This window comes from Podarcis erhardii (genome assembly GCF_964252035.2).
Source record: "Podarcis erhardii genome assembly, chromosome: 13".
Lineage (NCBI taxonomy): Eukaryota > Metazoa > Chordata > Lepidosauria > Squamata > Lacertidae > Podarcis > Podarcis erhardii.
This window is the reverse complement of record NC_138502.1, coordinates 55,414,953-55,433,272: the sequence shown is the minus strand read 5'-3', so window position 1 is coordinate 55,433,272 and position 18,320 is coordinate 55,414,953. Positions and strand designations below refer to the sequence as shown.

The 18,320-nt window shown below is 41.9% G+C and overlaps 2 protein-coding genes across 5 annotated transcripts in view; both read right to left on the bottom strand.

Annotated features, from left to right (window-relative positions):
* Window positions 1-18,320, bottom strand: part of KIAA1671 — a 337,213-nt gene that overhangs the window by 78,535 nt on the left and 240,358 nt on the right. The gene's annotated exons all lie outside the window — the stretch shown is intronic.
* The window catches only part of GRK3 (G protein-coupled receptor kinase 3), a 150,050-nt gene that overhangs the window by 82,592 nt on the left and 49,138 nt on the right, over window positions 1-18,320 (bottom strand). For all 4 annotated transcript variants that reach the window (XM_081836525.1, XM_081836526.1, XM_081836528.1 and 1 more), the window contains exons 4-5: window positions 12,821-12,922; window positions 12,185-12,259 (exon numbers count right to left, since the gene is read on the bottom strand). In XM_081836525.1, coding sequence (XP_081692651.1) covers window positions 12,185-12,259; window positions 12,821-12,922 — 177 coding nt within the window. The remainder of the gene's footprint in view (window positions 1-12,184; window positions 12,260-12,820; window positions 12,923-18,320) is intronic.

Genomic DNA, 18,320 nt, shown 5'->3' with positions numbered 1-18,320 from the left:
AATGTTTGGATAAGATATAAGGACTTGTTAGAAAATAAAACCCCAAGATGGTTGTCACCAATGGAAGCGAAGGCACAGAAAAAACTCAATATGGAGGCCAAATGGCCGAAATATTGGGAAATTTTGGAACAAGATGGAGACAGAGTAAAACTGCAGAGTTTTCCATTTCCATTTCCATGGAACTGGCAGAAATGACTGGCAGAATCCGAGACCAGGGAGGAAGATTGGAAGAAATTTAAAGACTATTTACAGAAACATTGTAAAATTAACAACTGTTAGAAGGATGTTGGAATAATATTATATGATTTTAGCAGAAATGATATAAAGGATTTGGGAATAATTGACTGTTAATTGGTGAAAGGAGGAAAAGTAAAGTTACATTATATTAAGATAATTTACAGGATTAAAATTTTAAAAGAGGGAAAGGATTTGCTGAAATGGATAATTGACCTAGAATACAAAAAAGGGAGGTGTGAGGAGGTCAAGGAAATAAGCTAATGAAAGATAAGTAATGAGGAGGTTTGATATATTTTTCTTTGTGTTTTTGTTTTTGCTTAATGGATTTAATTTTTTTGTTTTTTTATATTGTGATGTGTTGTTTTGTTTTTTGTTTAATGTGGTATTTTTACTTTTTCTTTCTGTAACCTTTAAAATTTTAATAAATATTATTTTTAAAAAAAAAAAAACTGCAGAGTTTTGAAAAATTAAAAAATAAAGTGCAAGATTGGCTCCATTATTACCAAATAATGGAGGCATATAATTTGGACAAAAAAGTTGGCTTCCAGGAGGAAAAATCAAAATTGGAAACAGAATTGTTAGATCCTAAAATTAAGAATTTGTCAAGAATGTATAACTTGCTGTTGAAATGGAACACTCAGGATGAAACGGTGAAATCTGCTATGATTAAATGGGCACAAGATGTTGGACATAACATTATGATGGCTGACTGGGAACAGTTATGGACCACAGGTATGAAATTTACGGCATGTAATGCCCTAAGAGAGAACTTAATGAAAATGATTTATAGGTGGTACATGACACCAGTCAAGCTTGCAAAAATTTACCATTTGCCCGAAAATAAATGTTGGAAATGTAATGAGACTAAAGGTACATTCTTTCACCTTTGGTGGACATGCCCAAGGATTAAGACATTCTGGGAGATGATTTATAATGAAATGAAAAAGGTATTTAAATATACCTTTCTGGAGAAACCAGAGGCCTTTCTCCTGGGCATGGTCGGCCAATTGGTGCTAAAGAAGGACAGAACTTTCTTTATGTATGCAACAACAGCAGCAAGAATACTCATCGTGAAGTACTGGAAGACACAAGATTTACCCACCCGGGAAGAATGGCAGATGAAGCTGATGGACTATATGGAATTGGCGGAAATGACTGGCAGAATCCGAGACCAGGGAGAAGAGTCGGTGGAAGAAGATTGGAAAAAATTTAAAGATTATTTACAGAAATATTGTAAAATTAATGAGCTTTAGAAAAATGGTGGAATGAAGTTATATGGCTTTGGCAGAAATGTTATAAGGAACTAGGTACAGATAGATTGTTAATGTATTAAAGGGGAAAAAACAAGGTTAGAATATGTTAAGATTAATTACAGGACAGAAAACAGAGGAAGATGGAAAAGAATTGCTGAAACAGTTAATTGAAGTGGAATACAAAAAGGGAGGCGTGAGGAAGTCAATGAAACAAGTGAATGAAAGCTAAGATTAAAAATATTGGAAGTGTTTTTAATTGTTTTTGTTTTGTTTTGTTAATTTAATGTTTTACGTAGTGTTTTTGTTTTTGTCTTTGTATTGTATTATATTGATTTGTTTTAATTTTCTTTCTTTTTTGTAATCTTTAAATTCTTAATAAATATTATTTTAAAAAAATAAAAAAGGCCACAACTTTATTAATTTCAGATGTAGGAAAACCTTGGCTTAGGCATTGGGCATGTATCCCTCTCAGCCCCCAGTTGGGGTCTGAGGCAAAGCAGGGACAGACAGGAATTTAGGGGGACACTGTAAAATGTGCGTTTACGCAGCTTGTCCCCCTTTCTGTTCTGGGAGTTTGATCATACACCAAGCGCTGATGGTCAGTGACTCACCTCACAAACCCCTCTAAAGAGGCCCTGTTAAAACCATTGCATGAGGGGTGTGTTACGCTACCCTCCCATTCTGTTGATGGACTAAAGGATTCTACCCAAGGCCTAAAACCGTGAAATTGCGGTCTCGCCACAAGATCCCTACAGCTGAAAAAACCTAACAAATGTCCACAATCCAGCCTTCAAGACCCTGCCTCATGTCCCACAACAACAGGTCGTTCCCTGTCGAGGTCAAATGCATGCCATCAGGAAGGAACAAATCTGGACTGTCAGCCTTAATGTCCATGTGTTTGATGGAGTGACCACCAATACACCAAATAGCATTGCGGATTGCCCTGTTAATTTTAGCATCGCGTAGTTGATGCATAAAGACTTCGCTGCCCCTCTCTATTGTAAAAAATAATAATAAATAATTATTGAGGAGAATCGATGCCATTTGGGTATCAAGAGATTAAAGATTAGGAAAGTGGAAATTCATTCAAAAACAATATCAGATCATAATTCAATTACGTTAAAATAAAAGAAGGAAGAAAAATAAGAAGACGGAGAATCAATGAAAATTTACTAAATGATGAGAAAATAGTGGGAAAGGCAAGGGTGACCCTAAAAGAATATTTTGAGAACAATCTAAATCAGGGAACTGATATAAATATGCGATGGGATGCAAGCGAGGCAGTAATTCAAGGCTTCTTCATCCAACAAAATATAATCCAAAGAGAGAGATAACAGAAAATGGAGAAACTCTTGAAGGAGGTAAGAGAAAATGAAAATGAATTGGTTAAAAATCCAAAGAAGGAAATAGCAAAACAAAATATTAAGATATTACAGATGCAGCTCTCCATGATTTTGATTTAATAATAATAATAATAATAATAATTTTTTATTTATACCCCGCCCTCCCCAGCCAAGGCCGGGCTCAGAGCGGCTTACAAACAATAATAAAAACAAGAAGAATGATTACAACTTAAAAACAAAAATAAAATACAACCTTAAAATAATGGAACATTAAAATATTAAAATGTAGCCTCATCGCAGGAGGAGAAGAAAATTCAATTTCATAAATTTCATAAATAGAACAAAAGATAAAAATATTAAGACTTTTTTTGTTAATTTGCTAACAAGCCAGGTAGACTGCTTGCATGGCAAATAAAGAAAAAACAAAAAGAGAGAATAATAGAGAAATTAATACAAGAAGGGAAGATAACAGAAGAACCCGAAGAAATATTATTAGAAGTTATATCAAGCAGAAGAGAAGAGATGAAAAAATATTTAGCACAGAATTATAACAAGTGAACAAAATCAACCAATTAAATCTGCCAATAACTATGATGGAGGTGCAACAATCAATTTCAAAAGCAAAGACAGGGAAATCTCCAGGCACAGACAGTTTATCTGCAGCATATTATAAGAAATTAGAAGATATACTGTCAGAACCAATGAAAGCAGTCATGAATGGAATTTTTTAAAAAGGGGAAATATCAAAATCATGGGAAGAAGCCTTCATCACTTTGATACCCAAACAAGGAACGGTTCCAACGTCAACCAAAAATTATAACCTATATCATTATTAAATAACGATTACAAAATATTTACTGACATACTGGCTAATAGATTACAAAGAGTACTTAATGAAATTATACACAAGGATCAAGCTGGCTTTCTACCAGGCAGGCATATGTACAATAATATGAGCAATATAATAGATATTTTAGAATATTTGGAAGCCAGAACTGACCAAAAAGCAATTCTGATGCCGGTAGATGCCGAAAAGGCTTTTGACAACATCTCCTGGATTTTTATTGGGTGGGTGGGGGGAGAATAGAAGCTATGGGATTCGGGGGAAATTACAACAGGGGCATTTAGGCAATATATAGATCAGAGAGCAAAGCTGATATTGAACAACAAAATAACAGAGGAATTTAAGATAAGTCAGGGGAGCAGAGAAGGATGCCCCCTTCACCCTTATTGTTCATCATGGTGCTAGAATTGCTAGCGATCGCTATAAGAAAAGACCAAGATGTAAAAGTATAACAGTGGGGGGGGGGGGTCACATAAGATAAAGACTTCTGCGGATGACCTGATACTAACTACCGAAAACACGGAGGAAAGTGTACCAAAATTAATAGAAAGAATCCTCGAATTTGGAAAGGCGAACTAATATCAGTGTACTGGAAGAAGCAAAGATCACCAGTGTTGAAGCAATGATTCTTCAACATCAGCTTCGTTGGACTGGTCATGTTGTGCGGATGCCTGATGATCATCTTCCAAAGCAACTACTTTATTCCGAACTTAAAAATGGAAAGTGTAATGCTGGTGGTCAACAAAAGAGGTTTAAAGACTGTCTCAAGGCAAATCTAAAAAAATGCTGTATAAACACTGACAACTGGGAAACACTGGCCTACGAGCACTCCAGTTGGAGAACAGCCTTTATCAAAGTGGTCTTGGGCTTTGAAGACACTCGAACTCAGGATGCAAGAGAGAAACATGCTAAGAGGAAGGCATGCTTGGCAAATCCACACCGTGATCAACTCCTGCCCGGAAACCAATCTCCCCACTGTGGAATCACATGTGGATCCAGAATTGGCCTCCACAGTCATCTCCGGACTCATTGTTAAAACCGTGTTTATGGAAGACAATCTTACTCGGCTACGAGTGATCACCAAAGAAGATGAAGTTAGCAAAGAATATGTCTATACAAGAGAAAGAAGAATTACAAACAATTTCAGGACTAAAGATAGTAAATAAGGCTAAATATCTGGGAATTTGGTTGACAAACAAAAATACTAATCTATTTAATGATAATAATTTGGAAATTTGGAAAGAAATTAAAAAGGATCTGGATATTTGGAATAGGTTAAAATTATCATTCAGTGGTATCAGTAGTAAAAATGAACATGCTTCCCAAAATGATGTTCTTATTTCAAATGATACCAGTAATTGGAGGGATAGGTTGTTTTAAACTATGGCAAAAAGATTTATCAAGATTCATTTGGCAGTATAAAAAACCAAGAATCAAACACAAATTATTAATGGATAGTAAAAATAGAGGTGGATTGGCATTACCTGATTTGAATTTGTATTATGATTTGGTCTGTCTAAATTGGCTAAATGTATGGCTTGTATTACAGACTGCAGACATTGGATTTAGAAGGATTTGATAACCGATATGGGTGGCACCGTGGGTTAAACCACAGAGCCTAGGACTTGCCGATCAGAAGGTTGGCGGTTCGAATCCCCGTAACGGGGTGAGCTCCTGTTGCTCGGTCCCTGCTCCTGCCAACCTAGCAGTTCGAAAGCACATCAAAGTGCAAGTAGATAAATAGGTAAAGGTTTACCTTCCGGCGGGAAGGTAAAAGGCGTTTCCATGCGCTGCTCTGGTTCGCCAGAAGCGGCTTAGTCATGCTGGCCACATGACCCGGAAGCTGTACGCCGGCTCCCTCGGCCAATAAAACGAGATGAGCGCCGCAACCCCAGAGTCGGCCACAACTGGACCTAATGGTCAGGGGTCCCTTTACCTTTACCTTTATGGGTGGAATGCATATTTAGGACATGAGGTGAAAGTCCACAGAGGATTTCTTATGCATATTGTAAGAAAATCACTATACAGAGCGTGGAAAAAAAATAAAGATCTTTCAGAACCCAAAACACGCTGGTGGCTCTCACCATTGGAGGTGATAGCAGTGAAAAGGAAGAATACGGAACCAAAATGGGTTACATATAAGGATTTGTTAGAAGAAGAAAATAACAAATTGAAGCTGAAAAAATATGCGGAAATAAAACATCACCTGACAGGGTGGATTCAATATCATCAATTAAATGAGGTGTTCAAAATACTGTAGATAACTAAAAAGGTTTTGCAAAAGAAGTCCCAATATTAGATAAAGAATTATTACAAAATAAGAAAAAAGTAATCTCTAGAATATATGGAATTTTATTAGAATGGAAGGTTAAAGATGAGCAAGTAAAGGAAGTAATGATTAAATGGCAATGGATATAGGTAAACCTATTCAATTATCATCATGGGAAAAATTATGGAATGAGAATTGGAGATTTACGGCTTGCGATGCCATAAAGGAAAATTTTCTAAAGATGTTTTATAGATGGTACATAACACCAAGCAAAATATTCAAAATGTATAAAACAAAAGCCAAAATGTGTTGGAGGTGTAACCAAGCAGAGAGGAGGCTGTGGACCTATAATAAAATTAAGAGCTTCTGGGATATGGTATATGAAGAGCTGAAGAAAATATTTAAACAAACCTTTATTAAAAAAAACCCAGAAGCTTTTCTGCTGGGCATATTAGACTCCAACTTTGCAATAGAATATTCCTGTATGCAACATTGGCAGTGAGAATCTTAATTGCAAAAAATTGGAAAAAGATAGTACCAATAAAAAAAGAGTGGCAAGATAAATTATTTGATTACCTTGAATTGGCCAAAATGACGAATTCAATTAGGGCACAATCTAAACAAAAATTCCAAAATGAATGGGGAATATATAGAGATGATCTAACAAAGCAGTGTCCTAAAATCAATACCTGGACTTGCTTTGAGTAATTTTTGCAAAACAAAATATGGTGTAAAAGAATAAAATATAGAGAAAACTAGGGAAAAGGAAATGGGAAAGAAACAGTTTACCAAATATGAAATTAGACCTGTGCTAAGGACGAAGGAAGTCCATTAGAAAAGAATAAGAATTAAAATATGGATGTACGTTTATTATTTGTTTTGTATCTGTATCTGTATTTTTTTAATTAAAAAGTCTGTTTGTGTTGTAATAAAAAGCTAATGAAAAGCATATAATTCATTTTGTAAGCTTGCACCCAGTTTTCCAATCTGTTAAGGTGATTGTGAATTCTGATTCTGCCTTCTGCGGCAATTGCTCCCCCTCCCTGTTGGGTGTCACCTGCAAATTGGATAAGCAATCCTTCAATTCTGCAGCACCCCACTTATCCCTTGCTTCCAGGATGCTGAGGAACCATTAATGAGTACTCTTTGGATTCAGTCAGTCAACCAGCTACAAATCCACCTAACAGTTACCTCGTTCAACCCACATTTTACCAGCTTCCTTGCAAGAATATCATGGGGGACACTGTCAAAAGCCTTACTCAAATCAAAATACAGGAGGTGGTTCACGGGGCTCCAGGCACTCATCCAAGGTCTGTGTTCCTTTGGAGAATTGAGACATGGTGGAGAATGTTGCACCTTTAAGAAATATGGTTTATTCACATATTTACACCTTCAATCTGCACAGAGGGAATCTAGATCTTACAGCATGGTCATTTCAAGCAGGGATTGTCCCATACAGCCGTGCAGCACTGGAATCAAAGGCATCTCTCCCAGCCAGCCTTCAGTCTGCCTGCCCAAGAGGGATACCAGTTTTTTTCTGTCTCTTCTTCTTCCCAGCACATCTTGCTCCAAAGACTCCATTTTCCTGTCATTTCGAACCCACACTAACATGTCATGTTAGTCCGCTATCCCAGGTGAGGCCCTGGTTTGGAGAGAAAGCTTAGCCTGTGCTTTTCCACTAGCCTTCAATCTTCCCTCCAATACTCCAACTAATCAAAATACTATCATTTATTAATTTCTAGGGTTTAGGGCCCCTGCTCCCCCACAATACTACTGTCAGGCCTGGTCGTTGTCCTCTTCAGATCACCACACAAACGCTTCTTGTTCTTTTATAAAACTTTTTATTGCGTATTAACAAAACAATCTTATAAACGGTTCTTAACTATTCTTCCTCAGAGTCACTTATTTCAGATCCCTTCTGAGCTCTGCTTCTCCATGACCAGCCACCCTCAAAATGGCGGAGGCGCCCTTCCCTTCGCTTTCCAGCTCTTTTTCCTTCCCTCCTGGCTAGAGGTGGCCTGTATCTCCCCTCCTCCCAATCTGAGCTAGAACTGAACCCTTGCCTTTCCTGGGAACAGCCGGTCCCTCCCTCTTGTTCCTCTTGCTCCCTTCTATTAGATTCACTGCTCTCCTTCCCCCTTTGGGGAATGCTTTCTCCCTCTGAGAAACGGGAAACTTCTAACTCTTCCCTGACAACTACCACCCCTTTTAGCAAAAGGGGCAGCTTTCCACAACTGTGCAGAACAAACAACAGTTACTGACAGCATTCAGAGCAATACATCAAAACAGATGATAGCACAGCGACACATTTTAAAACACAGTAACAGTTCATCTCCAAGTGACCTCCAGTTTCCCTCGAATCCTTCAGGCCTTCTCTTTCCTCTTGGGGTACATTTTGGCCACCATTCTGCATCCCAATGCAGCTTCTCAGTAACCCACACTTGACAGTCAAGGTGATAAATTTCCAATAAATCTCCAATGTTTAAGCCAGGATGTCAGCCTCAGTATGGATGTCAGCCTCAGATGTCTCACCCAAAGGCCCTCCTTTATCACTATTATCATTACTCATGCAAATAATTCCTAAACATTGTTAACAAGGTGCCCCATGATATTCTTGTAAAGAAGCTGGTAAAATGCGGACTTGACTATGCTACCACTCAGTGGATTTGTAACTGGCTGACTGACCGAACCCAAAAGGTGCTCATCAATGGTTCCTCTTCATCCTGGAGAAGAGTGACTAGTGGGGTGCCACAGGGTTCTGTCTTGGGCCCGGTCTTATTCAACATCTTTATCAACGACTTGGATGATGGACTCAAGGGCATCCTGATCAAATTTGCAGATGACACCAAACTGGGAGGGGTGGCTAACACTCCAGAGGACAGGATCACACTTCAAAACGACCTTGACAGATTAGAGAACTGGGCCAAAACAAACAAGATGAATTTTAACAGGGAGAAATGTAAAGTATTGCACTTGGGCAAAAAAAATGAGAGGCACAAATACAAGATGGGTGACACCTGGCTTGAGAGCAGTACATGTGAAAAGGATCTAGGAGTCTTGGTTGACCACAAACTTGACATGAGCCAACAGTGTGACGCGGCAGCTAAAGCCAATGCAATTCTGGGCTGCATCAATAGGAGTATTGCATCTAGATCAAGGGAAGTAATAGTGCCACTGTATTCTGCTCTGGTCAGACCTCACCTGGAGTACTGTGTCCAGTTCTGGGCACCACAGTTCAAGAAGGACACTGACAAACTGGAACGTGTCCAGAGGAGGGCAACCAAAATGGTCAAAGGCCTGGAAACGATGCCTTATGAAGAAAGGCTAAGGGAGCTGGGCATGTTTAGTCTGGAGAAGAGGAGGTTAAGGGGTGATATGATAGCCATGTTCAAATATATAAAAGGATGTCACATAGAGGAGGGAGAAAGGTTGTTTTCTGCTGCTCCAGAGAAGCGGACACGGAGCAATGGTTCCAAACTACAAGAAAGAAGATTCCACCTAAACATTAGGAAGAACTTCCTGACAGTAAGAGCTGTTCGACAGTGGAATTTGCTGCCAAGGAGTGTGGTGGAGTCTCCTTCTTTGGAGGTCTTTAAGCTGAGGCTTGACAACCATATGTCAGGAGTGCTCTGATGGTGTTTCCTGCTTGGCAGGGGGTTGGACTCGATGGCCCTTGTGGTCTCTTCCAACTCTATGATTCTATGATTCTAACAGTTTTCATCATTACAGGCATGGAAAAAGTAAACAAAACAATTATTAGCCCCCCACCCCACCCAAACACATCACAGCATTTCAAAACCAGTGCTGAACTTGCAGGCAGAGTCCCCTCATAAATTAGTTCAGGGTCCCAAGAAAAACCCACTTGTTGTAATAGCCTGCCTGGGTTTTCTAAAGAATTCTTACTCTTGAGTAAACACAGTTCTCAGTCAACCCAATTCCTTCTGGGTTGCGGGTCAGGGCCTCCAAATTCACACCCAAGTCCCATAACCATTTCTGTAACTGCTTCAAACGCAATCCCAAGATCCCAGCTGCTCCCTCTCTGGCACATGGGGGATCTCTTCCCTGGGGCCCATTCCACCCCATCTACTGACCCATATTCAAAATCAAAATCTTGCCACCATACTTTATCTGGAGCACTTTCTTCAGAATCTCCAGGCCTGGCCCACCCACATGGGTGGCCAGAACTCACCCCCCCCCCCTTTGCTTACTCCTGGGGCTAAACAAAAACAAGTAACTTCCCCAGTGGCTTCCTTCCCCACTTGTAGCATTGAGGCCTTTCCCCACCTGTCAAGGACACTTGAGTCACCCAAGGGCCAAATCACTGGTGTTCGAAACCTCACCAAATCCAGCAGGTACACAAGCTTCACATTTCTCTTGCCCTTCTGGCCATGCAGACACACCTCCTCCTGAAGTTTTCCTTGCATGTTCTCCATGAAGGAAAACTCTGCCAGCTCACTTTTCATCTTCCATCACAGATTCAGCAGGAGTCATCTGCTTCTCCTTCCACCCCCAAATACACCAATCCAGCAGCCGTCTGCTGCTCCTCTGGCTTCTCTCTGAGTGCACTGGAAGTTGCCTTCCTTACAGGTGCTGGCTCCTCTCCCACTTCCTCGGGCACAACTTCCAACTCAGTGGGAGCCAACTGCTCTCCCACTCCAGCCAGCTCATCCTTAGCTCCATTGCATCCAGCTACAGACTGCAACTTTCCACAGTCCAAGCCTTTCAATTGCCCATCCACATTCTGGATCTCTCCAGCCAACCTTTCCTCTTGGGTGCTTGGCAGTAGGACTCCAGGGCACTCCCAGACTCCCATAGCATCTCACTCTCTTCGCATGTGGTATCATGCTCTCTGGCTCCATTTTCTTTTTCCTTTCTTCCTCATCCTCAGCAGGTTTCCAGGGTCAACTAGAAGCAGCTCTGCCAGCCAGCCTTCCTCCAGGGCAATTTCTTTTGGCACCCTGGGAGGAGTTCAGCAGCGTCTCCTCAGCTCCAGCCAATGCAGTACCTTTTTCTTCCACTACCCTCTATCCTCTGATCAGCACCTTGTAACTGGGCTTCCACATCAGCCCTCACCACCTGCAGCTGTTGGTCTATCCAGAGGCGTGGGAAGGTCAGGTGGTACCCGGTGCAGAAAATTTCTTGTCACCCCCTCCCCAAATTGTTGTTTGTTTTTTTTGCCTGCAAAAATGGCTTTACGTTATTTCATATTTTCTTAGAAAGGAATGTGGATTCTGAGCCTCTGATAACAAGTAGGCGACTATGGACAGATACTTAAATCTACAGGATGGATTGTGTTTTGGCTTGTGTTATTTTATTTATATTTATTGTTTATTTATTTAATAAAATTTATTTTTAAAAAACCTGCAAAGTGGTTTACCAAAACAAAAAACAAAAAAATCACAGCAGTAAAATCAAGAAAAATTATCAATCCTACTTTAAAACATACAAAAGCTAAAATATTAAGATTTAAATTACTTCAACTTCCTAAGGATCTAGGTATGCTTGCCTAAAAAAGAATGCCTTTAGCAGGTGCCTGAAAAGAGTCTAGCAAAGGCATGTGCTTTGTTGAAATTTCAGCCTTCACGACATAGGAAAACGGTCAAGTAAACAGCTATTTTCGTGGAGGAGGGTCAAGATATTAACTGATATGCATGAAATTTCATATTTAGCTATATAATCCCTAGTGTAGTAAGATGCCTTTGGAGCAGGCATTTTTTTAAAAAAAAGTTTTTTATGAACCAGTAATTGTAGGGCAGTAATTGTTCCTTGATAATTTGTCACCCCCCTCCATGATGGCACCTGGGGGGACCCACCCCCCGCCCCCTCTCCTTCCCCCCTGGGTCTATCAGGTGTTTTATATCTTGGGGAGAGGCCCTCCCTTCAGCAAACTGCTGGCTTTGGCACTCCTCCATCAGCTTCATTTTGCTGAAGGAGTACTGCTATTCCTCCCTCCATTTTGACTTCAGGCGCATGTTGCTCCTAGGCCTTCTCTCCAGGAAACACAGATCCCACTTTTGACATCAGTGTTACAAACATTGGGTGCCACTCCTGCTCTCTGCCAAGCGGTAGCAAGGTTCCAGGGGGTTCCAGGCACTCACCCAGGATCTGTGTTCCTTTGGAGAATTGAGACACAGTGAAGACACATATCTGCCCATTGTAAACTGCTTCAAGATCTTTCAGGTAGTAAGCAGTATATAAAAGGAAATAATAATAACAACAACAAGGATTCCAGAATCACCTGAAAAAGGGTTGGTGGGACCTGCTTCTTGGCAAGATGAGTTTGCACGTGATCAACTGTTGGCTTCGAAAAAGGCTGTGGGAGGGGGGAAAGGATTTTTTAAATTAATTTCCCCCCCAAGACTTTATTATGAAGTTAAAATAACAATCCAGTAAGAAATACAAAGAAGGGAGGGATAATTATTTTTAATGGGCTAAAGATGGTTTGAGGCGGGGGGGGGGGGAGCCAGCAAAGTGCTTTCATTTATTAATTAAAATACGTATATACTACTGTTTCTCATATAGATAAATAGACAAACAGCTGTTTGCTGTCCTCACCAGCTTATGCTAAATATTTTCATGGGCGGAAGAAGAAATTTGGTCTATAGCACTCAAAAGAGGCATTACAGCTGAAGCAGAGGAAGCCACGACTTCTGTGTAAGAAGTCCACAGTAACAAATCAACGAGACGTTTCTTCCTGGCTTCCAATCCTTTTAACAAAAGCACTGCTTTAAGTGGCTTTTAAAGGGTCCCTGTCCCTCACTGCGTTTAAAGAAGTGCTGCATTCCAGTCCCTAGCTAGGCCTCCACGTTAAGACATCTCTGTCTGGTTTTAAGTCCTGGCTTTTAACTAATCCCGGGAGGATGTGCTTACATACATGTGAGCAGGAGAGCAGCTCTTTCATTATATAGGTGTCGTAGATCTGCCGGCTCCTGCTGAGACGATCCTCCTCCGAGTCCAGTTTTTCATATTCTTTAATCTGCAAGACACAAATGTGGTGATTCAGCACACTGAGCCTTTGAGCTCCTCGATACCTCCTTTGATGGCTCTTCTCTTGGCTTTCCCACTGCCAGACGACTGAATAACTGGAGAATCTGCCCAAAACCCAACAACAGCAAGGTTGAGCTCAGCGGCAGAGCATCTGCCTTGCATGCAGGAGGTACCAGGATCAACCCCCAATGGTAGGGCTGGGAGACACTCTGATGGTGTTTCCTGCTTGGCAGGGGGTTGGACTCGATGGCCCTTGTGGTCTCTTCCAACTCTAGGATTCTATGATTCAATGACACTCCTGCCTGCAATGCTGGAGAGCTGCTGCCGGTCAGTGTAGAGATGGAATAACTCAGTGTAAGGCAATGTCCTAAGTTCAACACTCCAGGCCACTTTGCCTACATCTGGAGGCAGCGAAAGCCATTCTTTGTGCGGCTGATAGAGCGGCAAAGAGCTTGATCGTAAAATCATAGTTGGAATGAACCCAAAGGGTCATCTAGCCCAATGCAGGTATCACAGCTTGAGAAACCTTGTCTTTCAAATCAGATTAGTGCCACATTCTAGCTACGTTGCCAAATGCATGCCACTCTCCCCTTTTTACAATGCTCTTCCAGAAAAGGGCAGCTCTCCTAAGATTTCTCTTCCCAGGTGACCAGTACACAGTCCAAGCAGGGCTGCTACGGCCAGCACCAGGCGCTCTCTTCCTTCCCTGCCTCTCAGACCCTGGGCTATTTTGGGAAAAGCCAGAGCAGCCTTCCTGGTGCTGGAAAGCAGGCCAGGGGTTCACAAGCTGCAATCAAGCCTCTTACCCTAACTGACTCAGCTCCATCCGTTAATTCCTCTAATCAGTTTCCATGGAAAAGAGACTTCTGCATTTACATCAGGCCTGCAGCAGCATTGACACCAGGAAAGGATTTGCGGGGGAATGGAACAGCTGCTTAAGCCTCATTAACAGGCAGCTCTGGGTTGCGTGTAGATGCTGGTTGATTGTGGTTGCCCCATATTCAGGATGTGGTGGCACCAGAGCCCCTTGGTGTGATCCTCAGCATAAGGGCCAAGAGCCTCAGAGGAGCCATGGGTCCACCCAGCCCAGCATCCTGTCTCCAGCAGCCACTGCCCCTGGGAAGCCTACCAACAGGGCATGAAGGCAATTCCCAATCTGTGTGCCCCCAGAAATTAAATGAGGGGCTTCTGTGAGCCCCCAACGCTCCTTCAACCAAGGAGGGCAGTCTGCTGCGTCCCTTGTGTGGGCAGTGCTTGGCCCCATCTCCTCCCACTCCACCTGAAGGCCGGCAGTTCTGTTGCATCTCTACACAGAGCAGGGCATTCAATCATGCCAGGCTCCCAGATGAACCGGGGGCCTGCTTCCAGAGGAGGGCTTTTGATGGATCTCTGCATGATACACTGCTCCTTGGTTAGCCTCCCACAGGGCTGTGTAAGCCTGTCGCATTTCCATATTGAGCAAGATGAAATAAACCTATCACTCTGAGACATCACCTTGCCAACAAAGTTCCGTATAGTAAAAGCTATGTTTTTCCCAGTAGTGATGTATGGAAGTGAAAGCTGGACCATCAAGAAGGCTGATCGCTGAAGAATTGATGCTTTTGAATTATGGTGCTGGAGGAGACTCTTGAGAGTCCCATGGACTGCAAGAAGATCAAACCTATCCATTCTGAAGGAAATCAGCCCTGAGTGCTCACTGGAAGGACAGATCGTGAAGCTGAGGCTCCAATACTTTGGCCACCTCGTGAGAAGAGAAGACTCCCTGGAAAAGACCCTGATGCTGGGAAAGATGGAGGGCACAAGGAGAAGGGGACGACAGAGGACGAGATGGTTGGATAGTATTCTCGAAGCTACCAGCATGAGTTTGACCAAACTGTGGGAGGCAGTGGAAGACAGGAATGCCTGGCGTGCTCTGGTCCATGGGGTCACGAAGAGTCGGACACAACTATACGACTAAACAACAACAACAATAAAAAATGTTTGTTTACACAAGCCTGTCCAGATATAGAGGGTGCAGATATGTTTTTAGTTTATTGCTGGTTTTAATTTTTTAAATTTTTTTAATTGTTCTTACTAATAATTTTATTGTTTATTCTTTTTGTAACCTGCTTTGAGAGTTTTGAGAGTTTTAAATGTATTATTATTATTATTATTATTATTATTATTATACCACCCTATACCTGGGGCTCTCAGTGCACAGAATAAAATCAAGATATAAAACCACAAAATACATGATAAAAATAAAAACAACCCAATCTCCGCCCCCCCCCAAAAAAAGGGCATAGTATGTAAATCAGATCAACAAAAGGCCTAGTTAAAAAGGAATGTTTCTGCTTGGTGCCTAAAGGTGTATTAATGAAGGCGCTGGGCGAACTTCCCTGGAAAGAGCTTTCCACAGACAGGGAGCCACTGCAGAGAAGGCCCATTCTCGTGTTGCCACCCTCTGAACCTCTTGAGGAGGGGGCACACGAAGGAGGGCCTCAGAAGCTGATCTCAGGGTTCGAGTAGGTTCATATAGGAAGAGGCAGTCCTTGAGGTATTGCGGTCCTGAGTCATTTAAGGCTTTATAGGTTAAAATCAGCACTTTGAATTGGGCCCAGAAACTAACTGGTAGCCAGTGCAGTCAGACCAGGATTGGTGTAATATGCTCAAACTGTCTTGCTCTGGTGAGCAATCTGGCTGCTGAATTCTGCACCAGCTGAAGTTTCCGAGGCAGCCCTATGTATAACGCATTGCAGTAATCTAATTAAATGACATACAATTTTTATGAAATAAATAAATGTAAGTCACTGGGTAAGGGGTCCCAAACCAGGACTTTCAGCAGCCACTCTCAACAGCTCTGTTCGTCTCCTTTGCTGCAATGTCTCTAAAAGCTGTCGTGTACTGAGTCAGACCCTTGGTCAATCCATCTTGCTCAATGCTGTCTACTGACTGGCAGCAATGGCAGGGGACTTTCCCAGTCGTACCTGGAGATGCTGCCAGGGACTGAACCTGCAACAAGGCGGCGGCTCTGTCCCCTGGGCTACAGCCCTACCGTGGAAGAAAGGGGAGGAAGAAACACTCTGGCCTGCAGTTCCAGCCTGGACAGAATCAGCTGACTTCCCAGTGTGAAGACTGTCAGCTTGAATCAGCCCTCACCAACAGGACACCCTCCAGATGTTTTGGACTACGCAACCCCCATCAGCTCCAGTCAAGCATGACAGCGCTGGCTGATAGGAGTTGTAGTCCACATCATCTGGAAGGGACTACGTTGGCAAAGGTTGCTCTACATACACATATATTACCCCCTCTAATAAACACCCATTTGACAGCTATGGCTGAATCATTCCCAATAAATCCTTAATCGTGACTCGCACAGCAACAGGTGAGATTCTATTTCTGCATTTAAGGATGTGTTGATGTGCCTGGATTTCTTCTGTTCTCGTTGAGAAGAAGAAAGGGATCAAATGTAGCATAATTCCATGAAGGACATGTGCTTAATCAGCCAGGAGGTTTTTTTTTTAAAAAAAAAAAAGATTCTAATACTTATTTTTTAAAAACTGAAGGTGGCAACCACCACCTTATATATTTATTTATGACTTCTATTAGCTTGCCATTTTGCCCAAAAGGCTGCTGTTGTTTACCTTTGGAAGGAAGGAAGAAACCCTCACCACCAGCCATGCTGCTGGGGCTGATGGGAGTTGCAGTCCAGCAACATCTGGAGAACACCAGGTTGGGGAAGAGGAGAGGAGGCAATATCCAGATCCCAATATAAGCCTATTTCGTATGTTCTTATAAAAGAGTATCTTTTCATATTTTCTTATTTATTCCCTATTGCACAACAAATACACCAGAACCAAAACCAAACTCAATTCCTGTCAGGCCTGGTCGTTGTCCTCTTCAGATCACCACACAAACGCTTCTTGTTCTTTTATAAAACTTGTTATTGCGTATTAACAAAACAATCTTATAAACGGTTCTTAACTATTCTTCCTCCGAGTCACTTCTTTCAGCTACCTTCTGAGCTCTGCTTCTCCGTGACCAGCCACTCTCAAAATGGCGAAGGCGCCCTTCCCTTCGCTTTCCAGCTCTTTTTCCTTCCCTCCTGGCTAGAGCTGGCCTGTATCTCCCCTCCTCCCAATCTGAGCTAGAACTGAACCCTTGCCTTTCCTGGGAACAGCCGGTCCCTCCCTGTGGTTCCTCTTGCTCCCTTCTATTAGATTCACTGCTCTCCGTCCCCCCTGGGGGAATGCTTTCTCCCTCTGAGAAACTGGAAACTTCTAACTCTTCCCTGACATCACCCCCTCCCCTAAGTCCCCCTTCCTCCTCCTCGCTCTCCTCTGTTTCTGAAGGACCGAACCCTATGAACTCCTCTTCCTCGCTATCTGTCTCTTCAAAAATTTCTTGAAGATGCCAGTTATGGGGTTTTGGCTTGTGGGGATATTTTCTATGAAATTCTCTCTGCAATTCTGGAACATTATTTTTTTCTGCTGGTTCCCATGAGTTCTCAGACTCATCTAACCCTTTCCATGCAACCAAATACTGTAATTTCCTCCTACTTATTCTCGAGTCTAATATCTCTTCCACTTCGGTCTCCTCTTCCCCCATCATGGTGGGAAAAGGAGGTGGTTCCCTTGAAATTTGATACTTATGCACTGGTACAAACACTGACAATAAAGATCTATGAAATACATGGTGTATTCTCATATTTTCAGGCAAATGAAGTTTGAAAGCGACTGCGTTAATTTGAGCCTTTACTTGGAAAGGTCCCAATCTCCTTGGTTCTAGCTTTTTACATCTCCCTCGTATTGGTAGTCCCTTGCTAGATAGCCATCAATCAATCAATCAAACCTTTATTGCATTAGCATACAGCCATAGCAGGATAAAAAAATAAAATAAAATAAAATAAAATAAAATAAAAAATAAAAAATAAAAATGCTAGAGACAAACAACCAAACAAAATTCAAAGCGATATTACTGCGAATGTATATAAAGCATATAATGGCCCCAAAATAGGCTCGGGACATTAGGTTAAAAAGGTAATAAAAGAATTAAGACAGGTCCAGGTCTAGGACACACTACCCCATCAGAGTAGCCCTGAGTTTCAAGGCCTGCACTATAAAGATTGCCACCCCACGTGTAACTTGGGGATTTGCGTCCACAAGAAGCGATTTCAAACAGTCTTCCTTAGATGTGATGGTGGACGGGATCAAGAGGAGGAGCTTAGTTCTTAGTAGCTCATAAATAGGGCAGTAGAAAAAGAAATGTATGAAGTCCTCTACTTCATTCATTGTGCATGGACATAGACGCTGAGTAATAGGGGTCATAGAGTAAATCCCCTGCAGGAAGGCCGTGGGTATAGTATGGAAACGGGCCATGGTAAACGCTCTTCTCAAATTGGGCTCCGT